This window comes from Galendromus occidentalis, unplaced genomic scaffold, assembly GCF_000255335.2.
Source record: "Galendromus occidentalis unplaced genomic scaffold, Mocc_1.1 scf7180000077512, whole genome shotgun sequence".
Classification (NCBI taxonomy): Eukaryota; Metazoa; Arthropoda; class Arachnida; order Mesostigmata; family Phytoseiidae; genus Galendromus; species Galendromus occidentalis.
In genome coordinates, this window is record NW_003805500.1 from 358254 (window position 1) to 384830 (window position 26577).

Consider the following 26577-nt stretch of genomic DNA (forward strand, 5'->3'; position numbering starts at 1 on the left):
CGAGCGATTATTCTTCCCGCTAAGGATACAGTTGACTCGAGAGGGATTCGCATTGAGCGACCACGGTCATAAACCCTCCTGAAGGTCTTTGATTCGTCGGCACAGGGCTCTCCAAACGCGAGGAGCATTGGATATTTTTTGACAATATAGCTAGGGGCACATCTATGAATAAAAACCATCAGGATCGGGAAGCGGCCGCGGAAGGCTCCGATGAAGCGGAATTTCACGAGATCTCGGTCTCAGCAGCCGACAGCACCTTCGGAAAGACTCGCGCTCATGAATGACCCGTAGAGAGACCGCGAAACTGATTCTCTTTGCATCAAGAAGCGCCAGCGAGCATAGACCAACTCTTTTGGGAAACGGTATTCACAATTATTATGCTTCGACAGGAGTATGACAGCAGCGGGACCGATGAATCAGATCCATATTTCAAAGTTTATTCTCGCTCGTGAGTGATGATTCTAAACAGAATAATATGGAGCTCGTCGAGAGGTCTCGCTGAGCTGAACGGAACTCAAGTCTATTCGTCCAATGCCTTCGCGGTTGATCTCATCCTCCATAAGTTTCACGACTTCTCATTAGCTCGTTATCGTCCTTCGCGGAGTTCGGAAGCCGGGCTTGTTGACCCCCGAAAGCTAGAGGGCCGGTATACGACAGATGGGCATTCACGATCAGACTTTCTCTAGTCAGCGCCGGCTGTCTCACGCTGGACATTTGTCACAAACAAGCGCATACCCCGAGGAGCTGAGGTCGCGAATGGGAACAAAGCAGGCCGAGTTGAAAAACATTGGATTCAGGGTTCCAATCAAGTGAGTGATCGCGAGTGCAGCACAGAACACAGCTCACGAGGACGCTCGTGTAGACTTCTGAAGCGGAGTCGAAAGCCATGTGGTTGAGGATACCTGAAGCGAGCGTATCAGACATCACAGTGTTTTCCGGGGTAATTGACTCGTACGCAGAAGATTTTCGGGGAGCATTTTTGGACGAGAGCGATAAATCTCAGTCGTGAATCAGCGGTACTTCTCCAACGTCCCCGGTGCTGATCAGGGACGATGAAAAACTCGCGGCGGGAACAGAGCTCGAAATCTGACGCGTGGAGTTCCGAAGGTGTTCCTCGATACTTGATGTCGAGAGTCTGATCTCCAAAGGTGTTCCCGAAGCGTCGAGAAACTCTTGTCGATGTCTCCCTCGGAAGTATGCCTAGACAGCGCAGGCAGCCCAGATAGAGCTCGCTAGGAGCCAAAAGCTACCTTTTCGTGCCATTCCTGAGCCCGTTCGTCAACCAGACAGAGATAACTTCGAGGGAATCAACGGGACATCTCTGAAAGATCCTCCGTGAATACATTGGAGTTTCCCATTCTATGGCCTAATTCGTTAAGAACAGGCGTACTCTTCCCCGTCCTCTTATCTTTATCCCATTGGAAGTGAGTCTCTCAAACTTCTGCTCCAGTCTGCGGAACACTTGGAATTATTGAGATCTTAGGGAAATTAAAGTCGAATCGGGGGAGATCGATGGGGGGGGCGCTGTGCCAAGCACAGCATTAACCTAATTCCGAGGAGAAAATCCGCTCATGCTCCATTCGCTTTCCTAGTCTGCGATATTATTCCCCTACCCCCGCCGCTAGGACAACCCGGGATCGTTGCGAGCCTAATTCCAAGTCTGGTTAATGGGAGTTCTTGTAAAAATTGCACCATTTATTCTCTGAATGAGAGCACGCATAATCAACATGGAATTCGCTCGCATCAAATCATCGACTCAAAACTACAGAGCGGAGCGCTTCGTTTACTCTCCGCGGTCGATGGTCTCGATGATGACGTTGCCGTCGTCGGGTTCGTCGTCGTGGGCGTTGCGGACTTGCTCCTGAGCTCCGCGGTGCCGTTGCTATTCGTTTTCGAGAGCCTCGACGACGAGGTGGTCGTCGATGAGGACGACGAGTTGTTGTTCTTCTCCGTAGTGCGTGTGTCGGAAGTCACGGGTGATTCGAAGAACGCTTTCCGCGCATCCGCTATCGATCTTTTCGTTGGCGTTGTTTTGGCCGAGGGTGTCTTGTGATGTCTACCCAAACGCACGGCACACAGAGATGCATGATCCAACTTTCCCGGGACAAGAGCTAGCTTTTGGCACACTCTCTGACGTCGCTCCTGTAACGAGAAATTATCAATGGCCTGATGCCCTTCCTCTATGTTAGGGCGTTCTGTTCTTTCGGAATTTCGTCTGCCACTTCGACAATGAAACTCACTCTATTTGTACACTGCTCGTCCTTATAGAGCTCGGGGTCTTCGAGAATTCTACGTTTGGCCATGGTCAGTCTGGTGGCGAATTCCACCATTCTCTCGCAGACCTCGCGCGAAGTTTTCACCGGAACCTGCTCGTCACCTCCCACTCCTTTACGCAGAAGATCCTCCATCCTCAATAGCGTCAGGGCATGTCTTTGGTGTGCTTCGACGATGGGCAGTTGATTCTGGAACAGTCAGTGCACGTTCGTGTCAAATCTCGATCGATTCCGGAAGAGGCGGGCGGACCGGGTCATTAGGGAATCAGGAGTCTGAGGAAAAATAATCCAATCCATATCCACGCTCTCCGTAAGAAACTGCGTACTTTCTCGTTTGCTGAGGCGATCCTGTGGCTGGCGGATCTCTTCACACTGGCGGAAGTTCCCCGGTGACTAGAAGACTTTTCTTTGTTTCGGTCTTCTGCGCCGGAGCCAACTTTCTTCGCCAATGCGAACTTGCCAACAACGGGATCGAAATTATCTGAGATTCCATCCGACGTGAGGAAAACCATATCGCCCTCGTCAGCCAGCGTTAGGGACACGGTGAGGTTGTTCAGTTCGGGGTTTTTGCCATCGACAGGTCCGAGCGCCCCGAGCGCGTCACGCATATCCCGCATTGAATGAATATCATGGGAACCTGGATCGGGTATGAACGATCGTGACTTGGACATTTGAATTAATTAAAATTTTCATCTGCACGGAGGTTCAGCTTCCGCCAAGACTATTCGAGGAATCGCTTTGTCTACAATTAGGTCATACGTTTGAGGCTCGGAAGCTATATCGATCGTGCGCGGAGCACTAATCGATTCACAATTAAAGTTTCGAACGAGATTACGCTATTCGACCTCGAACCGTCCGGGGACTTAGAGGGGCTCGCACATGATTTCGGTCGGAGAGGCCATATCTGGCGTCTCTTACATTAGCCTACTTACCAAGGGTGATTTCGCGGACGCCGTGTTTCTCGCTGAAAACGTACGCAAACGAATCGCCCACATTGCAAACGCAAACAGCGAAGCGTCCGTCTTCGAGAGGACAGACTACACAGGCGCACAATGTCGTCAGGAGAGCGTCTTTTTCGAGAATGAGATTGTGAGCTGCTTCGAATGAGCGCAGAAGGCAAACGAACACATCGAGCGTCGACGTAACGTTGTGAGCTCCCGCGAACAAGGCTCTGAAAGAGGACAATAGGTTTTAAATTCATTCAAGGGTCAGGTCGATCAGTTTTCTTCAGCCGTCGAAGTTCCTCGGCCGTCCCATGCTCAGATTAGGCTTTCAGCTCGATTTCTCATGGGCTTTGCGGAAGTTTAGGACCCAGATAGGAAGTTAGATAGGCCCCGGGCTCTCCACGGGAGTGTGGCTGGCGAGCAGGCTGTGCGCTGAGCCGTGTGTCCTCGATACTCCCTACCGACGGGCTCCATGGGTGACTCAAACTCACTCGGTCAAATCCCTCGTAAGATCCCCACTACGCTCGGAAGATGACCGCAGCCGAGGCTGGTCAACAGCTCAATGTTTTTGACCCGACGCGAACTCCCCTCGAAGGAACCATAGTTTGCTGTTCCTTGCAAGATCGGTGGAGACCTCGATGAAGTCACAGCGGAATTCTCCTTTGGAGAGCGACGGCGACATCGGATTGAATGTTCCAATGGCCTGTTTCATCGCAAATGATTGTCGTTTGGAGTTCACGCAAAAGTTCAACGCTCGCCTTCAGCTGGCAGCATATTGATCGGCGTGACTGATCGCTTGTCTCGGTCTCCGCTCAGACTACAACACAGGGAAACGAATCATCTCGCATTAAAAAACGTATTAAATTGAGCGTTCCAAAGCAAGGGATGTCCGACGGTTGGTCTCTCGGCGCCTGGCGCAGTGGCGGCTGCCGGGTCTCTCGAGAGGGGAGGCGGGAGAAGAATGGAAGAGAATTGTCGCGCCAGCTTCCATTGTCGCTGAGTGCCTTAGGATCCGGGAGAGCAGTAAGAATGGCTTTTCGCCTTCTCGGTCTGATGCTACATCCAGAGGAGCTGTTCTCGGGCTCACAATATCCGAAGGGCATTTACCCTGGAAATCCGACTAGCAATAGAGAGATGAATCGAGAGAGTGGGAAGCGGCATTGAACCTGGGATGAGGTCCTTACAGTGAAAACTGCAACGGCTGACTGTCTATCTGGCTCATGAATGATAGTCGGTCTCGGACGCTGGTCGCAGGCCCACGATCAAAGTCCCCGGAGGATCCAAGTCTAGGCCATGGGTTTCAGAGAAGGGGTTCGGAGCTCTCGAACCTATCGGGGATGATGGACGAAGCCAATACTTCTCGATATTCCCGAACCACCTCAAGCAAGATGCCGGGAGAGCGTTCCGAGGTTCGCTCCCTGCCTGCCTGTTCACCAACAAACGACAGCTCCACGTGCTCGGTCGGATCGTTTTCCGACATCTTGACTTTCATCGCAAAGTTTCCATTCGTCCATGTTGTCAGTTGTCGATCAGCGCGGGGTCACTCTGCTAGGCCCTCAAGGCCTGAACCTCTCTGAGCGAAGGCGAGCGACGTTCCGCACTCCGAGTCAGAGCCTTCTCCGGGATCTTCCTCGAGAGTGCAGGTCAAGCTGTCCTATGCGGGAACGGGGTCAAGCCGAGCAGAAATCAATCCTCGAAGACACGCTTCGCAAGAACGTTGCACTCGATGAGGCGCGTGGGAACTGAAACGACATCGAGGATTCTCTCTATTTCAGTGGGAAGCGTGACACGCACGGTTGCTGAGTTTGCGCGCATCGATGCAGGCACGCGACCACGCCCTGAATGGGCAAACAACAGAACAGACAATTTTGCGGTCCGCCGACGGACATAAAATTCCGGTCCAAAACTCATCTCCTAGCCATCAATGGAATACGCGCTCCGTTCAGGGAAACTTGTCGATGATTTCGCATTCCGAACACCATATCCCGAATCGGAGGGTCCTAGACCCGGACGACACGCACGTCCTCCATGTCGTTCACCGATGACCCCCGCAGCGTAATTCGAGGGAACACGATGATCACGATCGTGATCCACCCTTTCTCTCCGAGCGAACCTTTGTTGCTAGCTGAACTCGAGTCCTAAATTGAGAGCGCCGCGTGAGGTGGCTCCGAGTTCGAATGGCTACGAAAATGCCGTCGTCTCGGCCCCGACGTCACCGTCGGTCGCAGAGGAGGATAATTATGTTGGTAGGTAAAATGGTTCGTCAAACGAAGAAAAATATCCAACGGCGCAGTCGGATCCCCTCTCCCGACCCTGTTGGAAAGATCTCAACTCCATTCGCATCGCGCGCCTGCCGCCACTTAGGGAGTTCCATTTCAATCCCCGACTCTCTGCACGCTACACAGGTTCATTACCGGCGGAAAGTTCCTGGAGAAGAAGCCTGCTCTCGTCCTCGTCCATTTTGTCGGTGGAGCAGTAATGACGGGAAGACGACCCTCTATGTGAGGAAGAACTCTATCTCTCCTTTGAATCCGACTGATATTGTTCCCAACATACTTTCCCGGATGAGAATCGGCCCTTTGGATTAAACTTGCGCCGAGCGAACCCGAGCAACGTGGAAGTACAACAGCCGGAGCTCCTCCTCGTCAGGGAAGGACTGACTTTTCATGAAACAAAAGCGATGCACACCATGAAGCGAATGGATGAAGCGGGGCATCCGGTTCCGCAAGTCTCGCTGCGAGCGGACCGAAACGACTTCTTCCTCCACGACTTATCCTATTGAGCCGGATCGGAGGAATGTTCCCTGACCTACCGGGGAGGGTCGATGTTTCTCGCCGGAGAAACGCCCGAGAACGGAATTGAATTCGAAGCTGCGTGTGAATCGAGTCATGGCTTCCTTCGGGTTGCGGGGAAATGGAGTCAGGCAATCCGAAGCGTTCCCCGCAATACGACACGATCCTCTCGACTCGCACACAATGTATCCAGATCGGTCCTATGGCTTCTTGCTACGATACTCGCAGCATGTCGCTCAGCTTCAGTCCCGATTTTCAATACCTCCTCGCCGATCCACACGCCTCCCGCGTCCATTCAAGGAATCTTACTGCTCACAAAGTCTTCCCTCGATGCAAGGCTTCCCGCGGAACCATGACGCTTTGCTTTTCCCTCGACTCCCTTCCACCACGATGAATCACTGAACCAATTAAGGGATATCGGTACATTGCAGACGACGGCCTCGAGGTCCCGTCGACTTCGGGCATCATCGTGTGAGGCCCGGGAGCTTCCTGCCATTGTTTGGGTCCGCATCGCTTGATTCAGGACTCGACGACGGAAACTGTGAGCCTCCGGGAGGGCGCTGATACTCACTTATTCAGATAATCAACACAGCCGTGAACGGCGCATTGCGCTGCTAAGCAACTTTTCTCGCCCCAGTTTACTCCATCTGCCAAGGCGAGGATCGCTGAGTTTTCGCGCACGCAAAGTCCGAAAGCATCTGCAATCGGTTCACCAGTGTTTTCCTTCGTGTTCGGGTTACATTCATACAGCGTTGTCGCTAGCCCACAGGCGAAGTCGGTGGGACACTGCCAGCTCGGGATACCGGCCACTTCCGTAGGTTCTGCAAAGAAGGAAAATATGAGTCTCTCAGGAGAGAGGAATTCAACTTCGATCGATTATGTCATCCATTGGACAGCCCCAGGGGTGGGCTCTCGATTCTGAAAAAATAAGCCCCCCTGGGCTCCCGAAAAATTGGACTTTGGAAGCTCGGGAACAGACCACGGCGCGTGTGAGCGGAGGAATGAATTCTGTTCCTTCGGTCAGCAAACAGTTATTTTGCTCCGTCTGCTGAATAGCTACGCGCATAGCACGGGGAGTCATGGAGCGAGGAAAGCAACGAGGTACTACTCGCTAGTCCAACTGCTGGGTCCCTCCCCCCCCAACGACGCACGCCCCCCCCCCACCGATCGGAAATAGGCAGGAGCTCGCAAGGCGGAATTAGGTTCGGCTCTGCCACAGTGAATCACTGACGGAGACGATCACGTATCGACCCTTCATACGACCCACTTTGGGAGCTCCTCGAAGAGTCTGCTGCTCATTCAGGCAAACAAGGGGCAATCGTCTCCAATAGATTTGAGACGACACGGTGCCACTGTAGCCACGACCGACGTTTGACGGACAGGGGCACGTTCCTTCTCCGCGAGATTTCGCCGAATCACCCGAACGCTCTTCCGCGAAACGGATCACGCTCTGGGTTTCGAAACGGTTATGGGGCAATTTTCGTTCGAGCGTGAGCTCGACGCCGCGAAGCCGAATGAGAGGAATCCGTTTTCTCCTGTTTTTCCTTACATTTTCGCAGCTAGACTTTTGGCCCAACTCCAAGCTTAGATGGAGAGCAGGGGTTGCGAGGGGAGGAAGTGCTGGTCAGAGGCAATGCTGATGAGCGAATGCACAGAGGGGTGGGCAAGCTCGTGGTGGGCAAACTATGGTCATCGCCGTCATCAGAGACTTACCGCCTACAAAGTCAATAAACCCTCGCGACTCAGTGTGCTCACACGGGTCGGGGCGCAGTAAAGTGTCTGATTATTCCTCCAACGTTATGGTCGGAAGGATAAGAATTATGGGCTGTCTTACGAACTCGTATTAACAAAATTTATGATCTCTCGGTCTCCAACGGAATGCTGGAAAAATGGATCGAGCGAAAGCAGAGCTCAGGTTCGCAGCCGTAAGTGAGGCAAGGAGGATTCCCGCGAGACTTTCATATTATGAGCATTGATTGGTCGGCCGACGTCTTATGTTTGATTTTATTCAATTCGACGGAAGGATGCTCTTGCTGGGAGAGACTCCCGATCATCGCAAATCTATCGGCGTGAGTCGACACAGAAATTGCATTTAGGGAATGGTGCCTCGCATTGAAGTCATGCGACAGATGGGAACCCTCCCTTCGGCGGACGCACAGGAATGATCCCTCATGGAAATCGTCTTCCGTGACCCCGTGATGCTTTTGTGATGGAAAATCGTCCCAATCACGTAATATCCCTCCGATATCATTCCTGAGCGGGGAATCAGATCACAGGACTGAACGGCGAGCATGACCCAGTTTGGCGCGGATTTTTATATTACCTAAGCGCACTCAGATCAGACGACTTCTCCATGTGAGGAAAAACTTACACTACAATTGTGCATTGAATAGGATGTAGCAAGACAATTTTCTCTCAAAACGGAATCCAAGCACGGATCGTCAGCCAGAGAGAAAATCACATCGAGGAACAAGACGTGATGACAAGACGAGCGTTTCGTTCCAAGGCAGCGGAATCCATATTGCTCGAATCGACCCCGCTTCGATTTCCCCACAAGAAGGGATAAAATAGCTCCAAAATCACTTCAATCGGAAATGACCCCGGCAAACCTGCTGCTGCCGCTGCTCTCGCTGACAGCGACGTCGCAAACGAGAAAATGTCGTGGGGATTCCGTCGAGTCGGAGTAGTCGACCCCGAGACTAGGCTCTGCCCACTCGGAGGATATCAGTTATCAATCGAGACCGACCCACCACGCTACGATATCGAATGTCGTCGGGGCCCGTCCTACATGAAGGCACGGGTGCATTCTCGACAAAAGTTCCTTAGTCTACTACGGCAAGCTGTCGGTCTTGCAAGGTTTTCCCATCGGAGTGTCCGCCTGAAGATTGTGCATCGCGTATCGGGAAGTCTCTTTGAGCAGAATGATCTTGGCGGGAACTACCTTCCAGGGTCCACTCGAAACGAGCTGCGAGATGAGCAATCCAAACCGCAGAGCGTCGCATCGGATGTGTCCGTCAATAGGATACGATTGAACTGTATGGAGACCATCTGTCGCTACAACGATGCGTCCGGCGAGCGGTTTTGGACCGCCCACGGACGACCTGAGGCTGTTGAACTTTTTTCCTTTATATTCTGATGCGACTAGAAAGATACATCTGAGAAGAGCTCAACGCCGCTTGCGGTCTTCATTGAAAGACAAATCGATACGCGACCCGGAGACAACCGACGCTATTCGATGAAGTTCCATGCACGCATCGTCCAATCAGACACGCCTCGATACGATGCGGGGGAACATCGGGTATCGCCGGAGCCAATCGTTCTAGGGACTGGGGGAGATCAAACGCAGCTCTGATCGCTCCCCGACCTCCCCAAGCGCTCCCTTCGGTGTCAGATTCAGACTCCAAAATTCACCCCGGCTTGAGATATGAACGCAGACTGATGATCATCGACTGGATCTCCTATCGTCTATTTCTGCTCCGATAAAAGACTTCAGAAATCTCCCCAACAAAACTTTCTCGTTGAGCTTAGTATGTCTCGGGAGACATCGGATCGCTCAGAAACGGATAATATGGGCGTCGAAATCTGTATCGGACGAGTCTATTTCCGATGCCAGTTGTGGTCATGTCTCTCGAAGGGAGGAAGGAAGTCTTGTCCTTGCTTCCTGCGCTCTCGTTCGGGCCGAGAATGGACCGCTCTGAGAATTTGACTCATGGTTTCTCCCGGGGCGCCCCTCGGCGGCGCGCAGCATCCACCACACCTAGCCCAAAAATATGACTGAGAAAAATATCCATGAGATTGGCTATCGCGGAAACCGAACCGAACTGTTCCACGGGAGGAAATGACCGACGAGCTATGCGGGGAGAGCTTCCGACATGTCCACCCGGGCTCGAGAAGCCTATAATCATCCGTCCTACTCCTCCAATCGAGGGTGCAGAGCTGGGGAGACGTCACAGAGATGGCGATCCCGATCTGGTGTCGTTCTCGACAGAATCGAATCGATGCAAAGCAACCGAAGGACGACGATTTTCCTCTATGCGAGACCCAGCTCGGAAACGACATTTGGAACTCTGTCGGGATTCCAGCTTAGGCAGCTTCCGTGTCAGGAGCTCAGGGAGAGACATTTCCCTCTGCCCTCGTTCGAGCTCCCGTCGAGATTGTTCGAGAGCGGCAAACTTCCAGACCGCGTTTACTAATGAGGCTTGCGCAAGCGAGAATCAATGCCGACGTCATTCTTCCGTGGTCGTACCTAGACCGGAAACCGACTGTGCCCTAATTGACAAGACTCGAGAGCTTCTCTCGGAAGGCGCATACCTTTTTTCCTCGGCGAATCGTCAATGAAATCGACGGAATCATTTGGAGCGAAGGCCTCCTGGGAGTCTTTGGGAACGATTGCCGTGAGGCCTTGATTGGGTCCCGTGTGAGCCGCGACGACTCGCGGAGCCATGTATGCCACCGGATGGCTGGGCAGATCGTAACAAGACTTTCCATGTTGGATTTCCGGAGCTGTGCAGCCGTTGCTTTCTCTGGAATGCGGAGATCGAGAGTGAATTCCTTCGTTGTCTCGTTGAGCTCACCCGGCGGAGTTGCCAGACATATTATCACAGAGAGTTCGACAGAACCAGAAGCGTATCATGAGCTCAACTCTCGAGCCTGAATAAGCAAATTTAGTCGACGTATTCCCGGACAGAGTCGAGACTCGAGACCCTATTTGAGCAGCTGTCACTCTGTGGGGTAGGGGAGCGCCTATCTACTCACATCCCAAACTCGGATAAGATTAGGGGCAATGCGCCGGTCGCTCGCAGAAAAGATCCAATTTCGACTTGACGACTGCACCAGCTCGACGTTCTCAACCCTCCATCTACTGACATCTGCTCTTTGTCTCAAGCCGAAAGAGGAGAATAATAATGTCATTCCGCGGCGGTGCTTTCAGCCGAAGGAGAAGGGTGCGAATTAGAAAGGGAAACTCGATTTACGTTTAGTGTTCCATAGAATCCGACGGGCAAGACTCTTGGTCGAAGTTGAAAGTTCGACTACTACAACTAGCCGTCGAGTCGGTTGAAATTAGTATTCTCGTGAAACGCGTCGGCAAGCGATTCTATCCGATAAGGTCCAACGGGATTCCTCAGCTCCTCCTTTCCAGGGGACAATATTGGGCGTTGACGTGAGGAATATGATGATAATACGGCTGTCCGATTCAGGGAGATCTCTGAGGGGCTTTCAATACCGAGCGCCAGAACCTCAAGGCCCAGAGAGATCCGGAATCTGGATTTCCACAGCACAAAGCTTTCCTTGATTGCGATCTCTGCAGCCATCAGAAAATGAAGCTTGGACGACAAGCGTGATATTGGCGTTGTTCGGTGAACGGGCGTACAAAACGGCAATTGTTCCCTTGGCAGGTGAGAATTGCGAGAGCACATTGCGGTTGAAGGTGACAAGCGACGCGAGTAGTGGTCACGAAGCACATCAACGACCGAAACTGTGACCAACTGGAAGAAGGAGCGGCCGAAAGAGCGGGGAAACGCGCGAGCGAGTGAGTTACTGGCTCGTCTCTGATTAATAGAGGTCCATTACAGCGACATCTACTACTCTGCGCGCGTGGAGTGTTCATTCGCACGCCAACCTGGACCACGAAATACTTTCTTTCTACAACATGGCTCGATTTTCCCTTTCTTCTGATGAGTGTTTCCCGCCGCTCATGGTGACAATGTTGTCGATAGACAGGGCGGGCGATCGTGCCGACGAGAACAAAAACTCATGCGAAAATGGTTGAGAGAAGCAGTCGGTCGGAGGTCCTCAATAGCGCGGAGTCAGGTTGGAGCAGGCTGAAGCTCAAATACTGTAGGGTTTCTCCCGCCGTTTACAGAACGTTACCCCGGAAGGACTTCCCCGATTTCTCGAAAACCACGTCCTAAGGGCCGCGAATCGAAACCGGCGACGAATTTTAGCGAACTCGGATCGGGGTGCCACGGTGATGGACAGAAGGAGAAGTCCAGGAAATTATCTCTGCATGTCTCACGGTGGGGACATTGAGTCTTGTCCCAGGGGCAATTGGATAGTTCCGTAAAGTCAGAACATATGTATGTCCGAGCTTCTATGTACCTCGAGGTACGTGACAGCTGCTCGGAATCCTGATCCGCGAGCCGTTGGAATTGACTCCGTCCCCGACATTCTTTGTAGCGTTTGGTGTGTTTTCTGTTGTGGTAGTTGGGAGCCGCCCATCAGTCGTCGCGGAGCAGCAAAACGTCCCCAACAAACGTTAGCGCGGCTTCCCTTTCTTTCTATCGGAAAAGCCGCAGAAAACGCCAAATTCGTCCCAGGCAACGACAGCAGCGGCTCGGGCAACAACATCAAGTGTTTCACTCACTCCAACAGTTTGCCTGTCCCTTGTGAACCCGAGCATGAGCGGCGGTTCAACGGTAGCAGCACCAACTGAATCATCAACAGCGGTAGCAGCGGTAGAGAGAAACACGAGCCAACATAGTAGTCGACAACATCACCCCTTTGATATTATAGCGATGCGATGTTGTTTCCACCGATCACCAGGATCGGACCCTAAGCAAACAGGATTAGCAGAGGGACTTATCTTCTCACAAACAAGCTCACCGGTCTAGCGAGGGAAGAAAAATCTCGGAAACCATTATGAAGCAACCTGTCACCCTCCGCAACTCGTCATTACAGAATTTCTCTCTATGAAGCACGGTGATGTGACGGCCTTCGGAGATGAAGAAAAGAGAGGAGAGAACAAACACTCGTACACAACGGAACCAACAAGAGTCACCTGAATGAGTCGTTCAGCAAACAAGAACCACTTCGCGATGAGAGAACAAAATTGCCTGACTGTCAGATCCGACCTGACAAGGCAGATAAAAACGAACGCTGATTCTCTCTGGATAAGCTTTCGCTCGGAAGCCGTCCGTGCATATCGCGGCCCGGAGATAGCGAGCAGCTTAGTCACCTGTTCCTCCAGGGTCTTCTTCGAGCATTCAGATGGGCTTCAATGACATGCGCGCATCCTTCAACTTCTTCATTACGTGCTCTCGACCCGCGAGGGAATGAACAAACAGACGACACGAGTAGCTGGTCTGGCGGTCTCGCACATTTGTAGCGATAAACACACCCGTGTGTCTAATCATCGATAATTCGGAGAATTCTGAAGTCTTACCCGTTCAGATAGCGGTGAATGAAACTGTCATGCGTTTCAGGTGACGTTGACGCTTCAAACTTCCGTCGAGTCGACGGCTGATCCGGTACAGGATCACAGTCTTCTTTCAAAGAGAAACTTCTCCACAAATCGACCACCCGGCTGCGCAAAGTCTGCGTGGAACTCATTTTTACACTCTTTCACTCAAACGCTATTTAGCTCGCACAAGTGGTATGTTCTCTCGGCATCACAGAGTATCACAGAAGGGGAAACCTCGCCAACAGAAGCTTAAAATAGCGAATTAGCCTGATGGAAATATCATGGCATGGCGTGAACTTCTCCAGCGCCTCCTGAAGTCCTCCTGTTTGCTTCACATCTGTCTCGTCGGCTGCTTAGTGGAAGTAGACAGACGGACGGGCTGGCTGGCTGGCTGGCTGGCTGGCTGGCTGGCAGGATGGATGTTGGTGTGCAGCAGCACTCCTCTCAGAACACTGGGTATGGATGCATGCCCGCTGCCAAGAACCCCTCTCCCTTGTGTTTTGGACGGATGCAGATGGCGCCACCGTTCACTTCGGTTTCCCCGCTCTCTTGTCTGCTGCCTCGCCAGCAGCACCAGATCGCTCGGTTTGCTTTCTCGCCACCGCGCCGGTGCTTGGATGCCTATAGAGGGCACGCGGGCTCGCTCAATGCTGTCCACGGCCGCCGCCGCGGCCACAGACCATTTCGACGTTGTCGTCGCTGCCGCCGCCGCCGATGACAACAACCGAGGCGGTAGCAGCTGAGAGTCGGGTGAGAGCTGCTGGAGAAAGTGAAAAGCGAGCGCGAGAGCGTGACACCATCACGCAACTGGCTTGCTCTCAAACACGCAACCCCCACACGCACGCTCTCGAATCAACGACTTCTAAAGGAGCCGGGGTGCTTGAAGTTTCACCTGTGGGCCCTCCTACCGGAGGCTCATGACGCGTGAATCGAGCAGATGTCCCGCATCGGAGGACAGCCCGAAATCCTCTTTGGATCTTGTGAACTTTCAGTTTTTTTTTCGATGAGGAGCTTTGATCATCCCGTTTTTTACCCTCGTTGCCTTCCCATCATGTCATAGAATCCGACTTCGACGCCGACTCGGGGGACTCCAGGTTGGCCTCGTCGTTCGAAAATCCGTCGCCCTCTTTCGTTTTCGCTGGTCCCGTCAGCTGTCACCCCCAGTCCGAGCAGCCGTCGCGTCGTCGTGACTCTAGTCTTGCTCTCGAACGAGCGCAATTCAGGGACGCCACACCGTTGACCTCGAGTGACATCGGAGAAAATATTTCCTCGCGAGTCGATTCCTAGGAGGGAGCCTCTTTCGGGAAGAAACAAAAGAGGAGCTCCGTTCTTTCTTTATCAAGTTCTGCCTCCGACCGATGAATCTTTAATTCGGAATAATAGCTCCGCTAGGTTAGAACTCCAGAGGCCGTCGCGAACAATGGCTTATCTTCCTTGCTCATGAGGGGAGGGACCGAGAAAAGCGTACCGAAAGAGCCTTCAGCGGCAATAGATGATCCAATGCATTCGAACCTACCTTTGACCTCCTCAGCAGATCAACTCTCCCAAATGGATTTTCTCTTCCCAACACTTTGGGCAATATTCTGCGACTTCCTCCCGTCGACCACTCGAGCGCCGACCGATCAAGCGACTTCGAAAATCGGCAGAGCTTTGCTTCTACATACAAAGTTGCCAGTTTCCTTCCTCTTCCACCTGCGAATGCACTCCCGCACATCGAGAGAGTCGAGTGAGCTAAGCGCATTCGCAGGCTGGGACCCGCGATGATTACCGTCAGGTCGCTGAAATTCGGACGTACGGGTCAATCTTCTGGTGATCACGGCTGCTGCGAGAAGGGATCGAATGAGATGACTGAAGCAGGGCGCGGTGGAGACGGGTGCATTCGAGATATCGAGATTTCCGCCCCTGCGAGGAATCGAGACCACGGCGGAATAGCGAAAAAAAACGTTGCGGAAGCAATCGAAGTGACCTTGATTCCAAATCGAAGCTTCTCAAAATACGGTAGATCACAGAGAGGAAACTGCCGATGATGGAATTCGACCTTCCAACTTGGTCCCGGTGGCGATATGAAGGCATTCCGTAGCACGTGACACATTCGTTTCTGACACACGGTGAATTTCCAATGCTGCTCGAGAGAGCCATATTTCACGCTCGGAATTTCAATGAGGGACTCCTCTATTCTTAGCTTTAGCCTCTAACGTTCATCCGGCTAACAGGAGAATGCCGATGCATGGGCCTGGAGTCTACCCCAATGGGAATGTAAACAGCGGGGCGTCAGGAACAAAGCAATCGGGGCGGATTGACTACTTCTGCGTATACAAGCGCGAGTTACGGATCCGCGACAGGAGCTTTCGATTAGAACTGGCCGCCGTCGCCTGAATTGCGCTGATGGTCTGTATGGCTCATCTCGGTTGAGATTCAGATCATGTCGTTCAACTTGATGCACTCTATGAGAGAAGGATCAGATACGCGCAGGGTAGAGCCATGAATGACCCCAGCGGCACGTCAGCGAGGTCCCCAAGAGGAATTTCCTAGGTAAGCGGGTCCAGAGTCAGTGGAAGATCCGCCCAGACGTCGAACCATCGGAATTCTGGCCTCAGGGAATTCGCTTCCACAATCCGAGCAAGTGTTCGCAGCAGTGGCGGATCAATTCTTTGCAGCGTTTTGAATTTGGCGCGCTGACTCACGATCAGCTGACACGGAATTTTTGGCGGGCCGAGGGCTCCCTTGCCTCTCCCGTCTCCGTAAAAGTCTCTGATACCTCTTACCTCGATCAAACAGATCGCTACTTCCCCCGCGAAGAGTGAATATGCGCAAAATTGCGCATAAGAGCAACTCCGATCAGTGAAGCCGGGACTAGGATCTCAAGGGATCTCTGGGCCTTATGCCATAAAAATCCTCGGATCAAGTCTCTCCACGGCCACCGAGGGACATGGAGGACATGGAGGAAGAGCCCAGTGACACTCTCACGAGGGAAGATGAGGAAGAAGAAGAAGCGCCTGCTGGGAGGAGCGTCAAGAGGCTTGCTTCTCCGACCCCAGGATGCTCTTCAGGTAAATGGAATCATCTCCAACAGGACCCTATGGATGCAATTCGATCTCCGGAGTCTCATTTCGCAACTGAGCGGCTCAAGTCCAGTCGATTGTTCCAACAGACTCCCCTGACGCGAAGAGGGTCCGATCCGAGAGTCCTTCAGGCGATCTCGAGATCGACCTCGACACTTCAACTCACGAGGAAGTTCCCCCAGTTCCGCCGGTCACTAGATGGGCAAATGTTTTCCCCGTTCGAACTCGCGATGGTAGACTGTCCCTGGTTCCGTGAGTATTACTTTTCACTATCCAGTCCCGGACTGATGTGAGCGCTGAAAATATGCCAGTCGACGAAATTCTCTTCGAAGATGGGATGCGAATGGCGGCTTCTCGCATTCCAGGGTGCGCAGTACAAACTCCATCGAAGCATCTACTGAAAGCGTACCGAGCAACGGGGAAAAACTGTCCCTACTGAAAAAACCCTTCTGGGACGTATTTCTCGAAGCAGAGGCGGAGGTAGAGTTTCTTTCCGTATCGACACCTACGCATTGTCTGCGATCCCGACGAATTTCATCGTTGATGAGTCTTCTCCCCTCAGTTGGAGAGATTGCGCCAAGTTCCCGTCTCCCACCTTGATACCTCTGCCGAGAACGCCGCCTTGCCCGAGGGTTACGCCGATGTGGAAGAAACGAGACCCGGGGGTCACCGAGACAGCAGAGAACAGAGGCCCAACGATGAACTATGGACTGAAAAGTACAAACCGAAAAGCTTCCGAGATCTTCTCAGTGATGCGGTGAGCTCAGAGTTTGTTGGGAAAAAAAAGATTTCCGCTTTTCGACCCAAGATGGAGGCCAGGAAACTCAACTTCGTCAATGATCAGAGACAGTCTCGACTTCCAGGCGCTTAACCGTATGGTCTTGCAATGGCTCAAACTGTGGGATGCTTGCGTCTTCAATAAAGAGGTGAAGAAACCTCCCCCCGTCCCTCAGGAAACAAACGAAAGGAAACGTTTCTTCCAGAGGTGGGTCCCGCTTACCGCTGCTCGCTGATGCTCCGGTCATAGATTGACATCATATTATCCATTCTATGTTTCATATGATGATTCCTATCTCTTCCCATGCGGCTGAGAATCCAATATGACTCTTCATTCTAGGGATCAGCTGCCAGAGCTGAACATGGAGCTCGATAAGTCGAGGCGTCCCGTGCAACCCGTGGTGTTGGTGGCCGGACCGCCCGGGCTCGGTGAGTGGGTTTCCCTGATTCTTCTAGCCCGAACGCGTATCGGTGTTCGAAATGGCGACGCTATTGAATATACGAGCGCCATTCTCTTCAATCCAGGGAAGACGACCCTAGCTCATGTTCTCGCGAGACACTCCGGCTATAATGTGGTCGAGCTGAACGCGTCGGACGACCGTAGTCCGGAGGCTTTCCGATCTGCGCTGGAAAGCGCAACCCAGATGAAGTCCGTCTTGGATAAAGAATGCCGGCCGAACTGTCTCGTCATCGACGAAATCGGTGAGCTCGAACGTTTATTTCTAATACCCCTCCCAGGTCCAAGGCCTCAAGACACGTCTCTCCCGTCGCGATCCAAGTTATCGGTTGACCTATGATTGGAAATTCGCTTTGCTCCAAATACAGATGGCGCACCGTCGCAATCCATAGCCGTCCTGCTCAATATGCTGAAGCCAGAACCCGCTGCGGAGGGCAAAAGCAAGAAACGGAAACCTAAAGTCCTCACACGGCCTGTGATTTGTATCTGCAACGACCCTTGGGGTCCAGCTCTGCGACAACTCCGACAAAACGCGATTCTCATTCAGGTGCCGTCCATACAAACCCAAAGGTTAGTGATCTTGGGGTCGATCCTCGGAAGGGTGTCTTGCGACCATTCCTCTGACACAAGGCAACTGCAAACCGGGAGATTTACCGACCCACCCGGGTCTGTTTCGTTCTATTGGTATGAACGAGATGAGAACCTCGTTCCCCGTGAGATCTTCTCAATATCTGGGTGCTGAGAGGTTCTTATCGGAATACTCTGATTACAGGCTTTCCGCGAGATTACAAAATATTCTTCGGAGAGAACGTATGAAGTACGACTCCGCGGCCTTGCAAGCCCTAGCTGAGAAAACCGGTGAGGTTCTGATTCGTAATTCACCCTTGAGGTACCAAGGGAGCGCTCCGGCTCTTCAAGGATTCGAGATTTAGCTATGAGTGTTCGGTCTATGATTGTCTTGTGGCTGCAGGGAATGACATCCGGAGCTGTCTATCAACTCTTCAATTCCTCCACTCGAGAAAAGGTGCTGTGAGCATGACCGACGTGACAGCTACAAACGTCGGCAATAAAGACACCCAACAGACTCTAGGCAACGTACTTCATGGGATTTTCAGCAAACCTCGAGAGACTCAGACCAGGTATGAAGCTTTATGTGGCCGGCCATCGATGCCCGGCGATCGATGCTCGGTAGAATCGATTCATGGCTCGGACGGAAGAGATCGAATATCAAATTACGGTTTTCAGCGGCCGACGTGCGAGATCGTCTGACATACCCGGTCTCGTTCAATCCTTTGGGGATTACGAGCGCGTGAATCAGGCTCTCTTCGATACCTATATCAGCCGACAGGGACTCGACTCTGAAATGACCTCTAAGGTTCCGCTATGTGAGTTGAGGCCGTGCGTCACCCGGTCATTATCCATTATGCTGCTTCCGCCTCTCAGTGGGTATCCATCGCCCACGAATTTAATTTCACTTATCTCTGACTCCAGCTTCGGAATGGCTCTGTTTCGCGGATCAGGTACAATCAGTCATAATGAGCACTCAAAACTACTCATTGATGGCGTATGGTTCGTTTACGGCAGCTCGTTTCCATACCATGCACGCCAGCTATAGACCGACCAAGCTGGTGATGAACAACTCTCACGTCGAGGTAAGACTCTAGTTGAATGATATCGTCTACTCGCTTTCTATCTGGACCGGAATCCGAAGCGTTCTCCCCTCTAATCACGAATTTTCCAGAATTACATGAAATCCCAGAAAATGAAACACCATCTGTCCTCGCTTCTGTCTTCCACCACTCCGTCGATGGCCGCTCAATATTCGGGATCGAATATTCTGCTTGAGGTTTTGCCTTTCGTCTTCGGTATCATCCAACCCCAGGTACTTCTCGGAAGCTTCAATCACGATTGAAGCCGAGCGCTATGAGTCGCTCAAGTCACTTCCGGGAAACCCTGTGATTGAAATTGACAACTACACATCGCTGTCCCTCCGTGGCTTGGCCGTGACGAGAGACCTAACGTTCGAGTTCCTCTCCGAATTTCAGCTGAAATCGTCTAACGTTCAGCTCCTCAACGACGAAGACCGCACTAAATTCAGAGCCGCCACTGGAGTCATGTCAGCCTTCGGTCTGATGTTCCAACAGCGCCACATTGAAGGCCGATACTCGTTCGAGCTCGAACCGTAAGCAAACCTCAGAAACTCTTTCAGAAATCCTGACATCGATACGAAAAACGCTTGGGTTGGACGGAGACCCCGCTGCGGGAGCAAAATGAAGCCTTCACCGAGGAATTGCTTGTTTCAGGAACATCGAAGAGCTCGTGCGCTTCCCCGGTATAGAGCAATCTTTCACGCCCCTGACGTACGCCGCAAAACTCATGTTCTCTCGGACCCTGGAGCTGCAGAAAGTGCGCAGCTCGGAGGACTCCGTTACTTCGACCGTCAGAGCGAAGAAGGTCACGAAAAGCTTGGCTCAAGTATCGAAACCGGCCATACAGCCAGAGAGAGTCAGGAAAGACTTCTTCGGTAGAGTTATCAAGAAAAAGTCACTGAGCGACGAAAGCCCGAGTCAGCAGACTGAGAGGGAGCAAGAGGAAGCAAAATCGGAATCGTACTCGGTGTATTATAGGTTTAAGGAAGGGTTCAGCAATGCTGTTCGAAAAAATTTGAAGATTAAGCAAATACTCTAGCGAATAAAGAAATCAGTCTTTGGACTTCAGCCGGACGTGACGTAAGCTACAAGCGACAGAATTCTTTGGTTTTCTACCCATGTATTCCCGTATGTCATCATCATCATCCATCATCATATCATCATTCATGTGTTACGAAGACGGGGGAGCTCTTCGATTTGGAAAAGGACTGCAAATATCCGAGAAGGCATCTTTGGGTAGTTCGGGTGAACCCCACGACTAATTGACGACATGTGTGCCTCTTCTGCTCGACTGATTCTCAGGCGAATCGGCAGGAAAATTTCCACAAGAGCCTACACAAAAGATGAGAGGGTATTATCGTAGAAAACTTTCTTTATATCTCTCCTCCGACCCGTCGAATACTCCCGCTAGGGCAAGGTGACGAATAACACCCAACCAATCCCGAATCGAAGCGATTTGAGCAACAGCCGTGCCGGTGGTAAGTAAAACAGATGCAGTCTCCTTGTGCAAGTTTCTGGGTCCCGATGTGCTGACGCTTCGAGAATGCGGAGTCAGAAGCTTACAAAATTCGCATCGATCCCTTTTCCCGTCAGACACTCACAGGATGAGCTCTCAGAAGCCAAGAGCGTTTTCGTATGATTTGCGGTCTGGCAATGAGCATCCCGATTGTCGGATCATCATACTTGCGCACTTGACCCCGAGAGCCACGCACTCGGCGATGGTTTTTTCTGCGGAAAATAATACCAGTTTCAGAGAGCTCTGTTCCCGGAATCCCAGCTCCGTTGGTTATCGACAAGGATATCGCGCTTCAACGAACCTGGACGTATCCAGCCAGGAAGCCTCCCACGAAGGAATCTCCGGCTCCGTTGGTATCTATGATGTCCTCCTTGGGAATTCTTTCGACAGGGTACTCCGTTACCGCACCTGCGAACGAAACACCAGTCTATGAGACGCCACGAACTCTCGAGGGAATCGAGCCGAAATCTTCAATTCTGGGACGCATCGACCCTATCTGGGTCCGGAATACCCACCGTTCTGTATAACAATGACAGGATCGCAACCCTGCGTGAAGACAACCAACCGGGATCCGGATTCCTTGGGCAGCTTCTCTGCACGCTTGGCAATTTCCTTCGTGCAGTCGCTAGGCCAACCCTGGGCTTTCGCTAGCTCCGCCGCCTCGCTCTCGTTGCCTTCGAATGGAAACCGTTCCAGAGGTCACTCCAGATACGCGAACAGTTTGTACAACGAATCTTGAAACCCAATGATTGAACGACTCCTTCGCCATCGGAGGGACGTGAGTCACTCATTCGGGAGAAGAGCCCCCAGAGTGATCGACAGCGAATAGCGGAAAACTCACCGAAAAGTATGTCGACGTAGGGCATCACCGACATCATCTGCGTCGAGAATACTCCACAAAGGAACGGTGCAGACAGATTCATGCAGAACGGCTTGCCCTTGGCGGTGGCGTGTTTCCCAACATGAAGCATAGAGTCCACGCTCACTGTGGACATCACAATCAATATTATAACCGTTCCTCGACTTCATCGGACAGGTCAGGAAGCCGAGGGACAGCTCTGATGTGTTCAAATCTTGGGGTTTGCAGGAGATCAGATTGTGGGGATTTGAAAGAGGGAAAGAAGAGTGGAAATGCGGACCTGTCAAGAAGAATCCAGATATATAGTAATACTGAGCGTTTTCCATGAGCTTCAAATTGTCCTCTTTGAGGAGATGATCTAAAGTGAAACAATTCGCGGCAGCCAAATTGGCGCATAGCGATCGATGAGTTCCACCGTCGGTCAACAGAACGGCACAAGTTCCTGAAAGGCACGAGATAGTCGATGCTCCGGAATTGGTCTATTAGGAGCGCGAGTTCACGCTGAGAGATGAAGAGGTTGATGAAGGTCTCAATTCCAGAAACATATGCATATTGTATGATTTTTTCGCGAAAATCTTCCTCAGTAGACGCACCGGTAGGAGTAGTCTCATTGATCTGGTAGCGGACGTTGACGCCGGCTTCACGAGCTTTCTCCGCCAGGATATTCCCAAACTCATCCTTCCCGATGCAGCCCATGTAAACACAACGATCCCTCTGGCGGACGACCCTGAGGTTCGAAAATGCCGTTATTTAACCCGAGGCCTCGTGCAAGGGTTGTAAAAGCAAGTTTCGGAATAAAACGAACGACTGAACTATGTCTACCATTGGAAAACCCTGCAGGTGTTCTGAGTAGCTCCACCGGCAACGTAGTCTACGTCTGTCTTGCCTTGCAATTCCCTGTACATGGGAACATGCTTCTCTTCGGCCAGAATTGCATCGTTTGCCTGGAATAACGTCTCTTGGACGATGAGCGCTCCAAACATCTCCACCCACGGTCCGAAAATCATTCAAAGATCACTTCCCGGGATTTGGATCTTTCTGATTACGCCGATCCCGAGTCTCCATACCTTGAGTCCGAACCTTTCCAAAAATGATTTATCCACCTCGGCGCTGATGTCCAGGAGAGGATTCCCCATACAGAAGAGAACGCCTGGAAGATGAAGGAAGGCGATCGAATTTCATAAATTAAGGAAGGAATGATTGATTGATCGGTCGATCATCGTTCACCGATTCTCATCGTAGGCTGACGAGAATGGAATCACACGATATCCTATCGAAGCCAAGGGCAGACCATGAACGGCGCACACGTCTTACGCGCCGAGAGATGTGACAAGAGATCGATATCGCTCAACGGGATGAGGCTATCAATGACCATGCATTCCCTAACGCTCGATAATAACACGTAAGACGTCTACGGGTCCCCGAATTCAAGCGAAAGCTCTTGACCACCGCAGCTGCTATTCTTCAAATTCCGCTTATGTAGGTGAGACCTAGTCGAGGGAATGAAACGTCGAAGATAAAACGGGAGATAGTCTTTGCCGGGACATTGTAAACTGACAATGATTCGGCCATGTGACATCTCCCTCGGGTCGATGCTCGTGGAAGATTGGACGTCAAGGAAGCGCCCTGGAATTGTGGCGGGGGTCTGCGCACATAATTAGAGTTCCTCCTCCGCTCGACAGTCAGCGCCCGAATCCCCTGCAGACACCGGTGCCGATCAGGTGATTCGGATATCGAATATGATGTCGGGAGGCAACCCGGAAACCCGATGGAATCCCAGATGTCCGGTATAATCGGGAGATTGCCATTGGGAGTTGGCAGTCCTGGATCAAGACCGCCGGGATGCGCGTCTATTGCCAACCTTCGCGGACGGGACGAACTCCCCTCAGAGGGAAGTATAGTCGAAGGATTCACAATGGGACGTGTCCGCAGTTTTCCACTCAGCTGTACTACGATTATCGTTCGCACAAGGTACGGAGCTCACCTTCGGGAAGTTCAGACATTATTCCACCTTTCGTACTTATCGAGAAATAATGGTTTCCCACAGACAACGTGTTCGTTAAGTGAAAGGAACTGCCGCTTGGAGCTCCGAATGTGGAGAGAGTCGTTTCCCCTTGCCGTCGGCATGGCGGCAAATATTCGAACTTCTACGGTGCAATCTCATTCGTTCATCGGCCAACTCAGTTCAAGGGAAGGAGAGGCTCAGACATTAATTATCCCACGTCTAGGCCGATCGCAAATCGCCGGACCCTTCCGGCGTAGGGCTTATTATCTCTGGCGAGCTCTTCGAATTGAAGAAGAAATTTCCCAATCGGAAGCGTTCGGTGAAACCGGCAGATCCAAAGAGACGCACATTTTGCGTTCAAGAATATCTACTTCGTGGTCTGAAACGAAGGCTTTCGCGATCACCTGGCGAAGCCTTCCCCTCTCAGGTCTCCTCGTCGTCTCAGAACTCTCCGGGAGCTATATTGAATTTTGCATCCCTTATCGACGCGCTGGCATGTGCGCGAAGAGATCTTGTGACGCTCTCCGATCTCGCGTCGTATCCTTCCGGAGACAAAAGAACTGAAGCTTTTCATTCATAATAATCAGATTATCCGGGATGTACTCGTTTTCCATAATTTTGTACTCGATAATCCGCGATGTAAGCGAAAGGAGTTTAATGGCAGCCGAGCCGTCGATCGAGAGAAAAGTTTTTCAGCCTCAACAACGACAAACGACCTGGAAACAGATATTCGATCTGCTGCCTCTTCGTGGGACTTGTTGACACTGGGCGTGGGGCCACACATCGACGATGACGAATCCTGCCCCGGGAATTCAGCGCAGCGATAAACACGGAAGATCTTACGATGCGCGGCTTTTGTTTCCTAGCGGCTCGTATCGATCTCTCTTCGCATCTCTCAGTCATCCCACGGAGAGCGCGACGTCACAATATGCTCACGCTTGACCGCACATTGATCGATAGTGTGTTAAGCGATATACGCTGCGGCTCACATTTCGTAGTCGCGTCATGACTCTCCTGTTCTCGTCCTCCAGGAACCCACCGCGGAGTACCGGATGAACGTCTTTTGAAATTCGAATATTCTACTTCCGCTTCCGGCGCGGCGAAGAGGGAGAACAGTCGTTGGAGAGACGACGAGCTGCGAGTATTCGAAAACAAAAACGGAACGTGCTAGTTTCACAATCTCCTCCGCGTGAACGGAGCCTCTGGATAGGAGAAAATCGTTCGACCGATCCGGCCTCGAAACAGGTAGGCTCAAGGCAGTGCAATCTTGCGCCGAGGTTGTCCGTCTGCACACGAACACTTGTTGCGCCAGTGTGCGAAAGGATCGATATCCCGAGCCTCGTTTTCTCCCGCGGGAAATCGGTACGGATGACTTGATTTCATCGGGTTTGCAGCACGTGTCATCATGCCGGCCGACCTGGAAGAGACGAAGATCCTCATCAGCTCGATTCTCACGGCCAGCGAGAACGCTCTCTCGCTGGGCCAGTTGGAGGCCGAGTACAAAATGATGGAAAACGAGTTCATCCCGTTCAAGGAGCTCGGTTTCAAGTCGTTGATCGAGTTCCTCAATAAATGCCCCGATTGCGTCCGAGTAGTCCATTCGGGAGGGACGGCACAAGTGTTGCCTGTCGTGAGTGATGAAGTGAAACACATACGTGACTTTGTAGAAAACCAGAGGAGCGACGGATCAAAAAAAGTGAGTTGAATAGAAACTTGGCTTCTCTCCACGTGAATTCAAGCTCCGCAATGTGCGATTCCGGAACCCTAGACAAGCTGCAGAATGTGCTTTCCGTTCCTATATTCCGCCGCAGTGTCGTCAACAACGAGCCGCCGTAGACCGCTGCGGGGAGAGTCCACCTATAGAGACCAGGACTCGTAAAATCGGCGTACCTCCGTCAATTCACGCTCCGATCTCGAATTTCAGGTAGCCTACAAGATCACGCAGGTTGTCGAAGAGAACATTTTGCGTCTCTTGGCGAAGAAACCCGGTCACAGAATCTTATTGAGCGAATTGACGTCCTTGTACAAGCGAGCGTACCAGGCTCCACTTCCCGCGCCCAAAGGGAAACTCGTCGCATGGTTAGCGACTTCGAATAAGTTCGCTATATTGTCGTGCGGTAAGAACTTGAAGCACATCGAAGCACTCAGTCACGTTAATCTCAACCACTACAAGAGCTCGGTGCCACTAGCCGAGTTATCCGCCCTAAGAGCCTCGGTACAAAAAGCCTTGTCCGGCGCCCAGAGAAGTTGCGCACAATCGGAAATTCGAGTGAATCGAAGCGCTCCCACGAGTCGAAGCTCAAACCTCGCTGAGGTACAATCGGCAGCGTTCACGCAGCACACAACGACGTATGCACCTGCGGTCTCGCTACCAGCCCCGAGCACCCAATCGATCCCTGTACCGGGAAGTAGTCCGTCCAAGGCAAGAAAGTCGCCTCTACTACCTACTCCGGACCCGAGCCTTCGTCTCAACGCCACGATGGGGAGTTCGATCGCGAGGTTCATGGAGCCTCGATGCAGCCCCGAGGCGTCCGCGGCGGAGCCGAAACGACCACCTCTCCAACCGGTGGAAGCTGCTCCCAAAGAAGTCGCGAGGGAGCTCACGTCCGAAAAAAAGCAATTCCTCATCAGGATGATGATGAAGAATCCCGAGAGTACTTCCGTCACCGCTTTACGTCGAGCTTACGAATATAATTACGGAGCCATCGATACGCAGACTTTTCTCGATTGGTTATTCTCAATGGATGAATGTCTGGTGATCGGTGCGGACAGCGGAAGAGTTTACTTGAGACCTCAGCATCGCGTCCTAGCCACCCCGAACGGGTACCATCTTCCGATCGCGACGGCGACGCGTTCCGTCGCCGTTTCGCAGGACACTCCGCCGACTCAGAATCAGCTGACAATCCCTGTTCCGCCGCACGATTTCGGCGCCCCGGTGTCGGAGACCCTCAAGGTGACAATCCAGGGCATGGCCGACCAGACATCAGCCGACCCTGGGCAGACAGGCCTCGAGGTCGCTCCTGATTATTCCGAAGAGGATTCCGACGACCGTGTCCTGGAAGG

General features: G+C 52.1%; 3 protein-coding genes across 3 annotated transcripts; 1 reads left to right on the forward strand and 2 right to left on the reverse strand.

The window, feature by feature from the left end:
* Positions 1-1680: 1680 nt before the first annotated feature.
* On the reverse strand, positions 1681-13557 carry LOC100904677 (PP2C-like domain-containing protein CG9801). Its single transcript, XM_029112512.1, has 7 exons — positions 13172-13557; positions 10321-10532; positions 6581-6830; positions 3206-3444; positions 2600-2910; positions 2241-2462; positions 1681-2142 (listed from the first exon to the last, which is right to left on the reverse strand). Exons 1-7 carry the CDS (start codon positions 13336-13338, stop codon positions 1744-1746), a joined length of 1800 nt encoding a protein of 599 aa, XP_028968345.1. The 5' UTR covers positions 13339-13557; the 3' UTR covers positions 1681-1743.
* A 2561-nt stretch (positions 13558-16118) lies between these two features.
* Positions 16119-20173, forward strand: cutlet (chromosome transmission fidelity protein 18 homolog). Its single transcript, XM_018640913.1, has 15 exons — positions 16119-16239; positions 16341-16503; positions 16617-16731; positions 16814-17008; positions 17115-17240; positions 17376-17457; positions 17554-17730; positions 17854-18055; positions 18258-18343; positions 18456-18624; positions 18731-18870; positions 18977-19137; positions 19227-19367; positions 19531-19667; positions 19789-20173. The coding sequence occupies exons 1-15, from the start codon at positions 16119-16121 to the stop codon at positions 20171-20173; spliced, it is 2400 nt and encodes a 799-aa protein (XP_018496429.1).
* A 313-nt stretch (positions 20174-20486) lies between these two features.
* Adk2 (Adenosine kinase 2) lies at positions 20487-23585 on the reverse strand. The gene is made up of 9 exons (XM_018640947.1): positions 23494-23585; positions 22577-22659; positions 22332-22453; positions 22103-22236; positions 21790-21951; positions 21492-21635; positions 21166-21324; positions 20948-21058; positions 20487-20862 (listed from the first exon to the last, which is right to left on the reverse strand). Exons 1-9 carry the CDS (start codon positions 23510-23512, stop codon positions 20747-20749), a joined length of 1050 nt encoding a protein of 349 aa, XP_018496463.1. The 5' UTR covers positions 23513-23585; the 3' UTR covers positions 20487-20746.
* Positions 23586-26577: the final 2992 nt, after the last annotated feature.

Excerpts from the sequence above, each read along its gene's own strand:
- LOC100904677 (XM_029112512.1), bottom strand. The coding sequence starts at position 13,338 with ATGAGTTCCACGCAGACTTTGCGCAGCCGGGTGGTCGATTTGTGGAGA. Across the intron at positions 10,533-13,171 it reads ATTCACCGCTATCTGAACGG|AGAAAGCAACGGCTGCACAG; the intron begins GTAAGACTTCAG and ends TCCGCATTCCAG. Across the intron at positions 2,463-2,599 it reads TCGCCTCAGCAAACGAGAAA|AATCAACTGCCCATCGTCGA; the intron begins GTACGCAGTTTC and ends TGACTGTTCCAG.
- cutlet (XM_018640913.1), top strand. The coding sequence starts at position 16,119 with ATGGAGGACATGGAGGAAGAGCCCAGTGACACTCTCACGAGGGAAGAT. Across the intron at positions 16,732-16,813 it reads TTCTCGAAGCAGAGGCGGAG|TTGGAGAGATTGCGCCAAGT; the intron begins GTAGAGTTTCTT and ends TTCTCCCCTCAG. Across the intron at positions 18,625-18,730 it reads CCTCGAGAGACTCAGACCAG|CGGCCGACGTGCGAGATCGT; the intron begins GTATGAAGCTTT and ends TACGGTTTTCAG.
- Adk2 (XM_018640947.1), bottom strand. Across the intron at positions 21,952-22,102 it reads CAATGAGACTACTCCTACCG|GAACTTGTGCCGTTCTGTTG; the intron begins GTGCGTCTACTG and ends CGTGCCTTTCAG. Across the intron at positions 21,059-21,165 it reads TGTCATTGTTATACAGAACG|GTGCGGTAACGGAGTACCCT; the intron begins GTGGGTATTCCG and ends TTTCGTTCGCAG.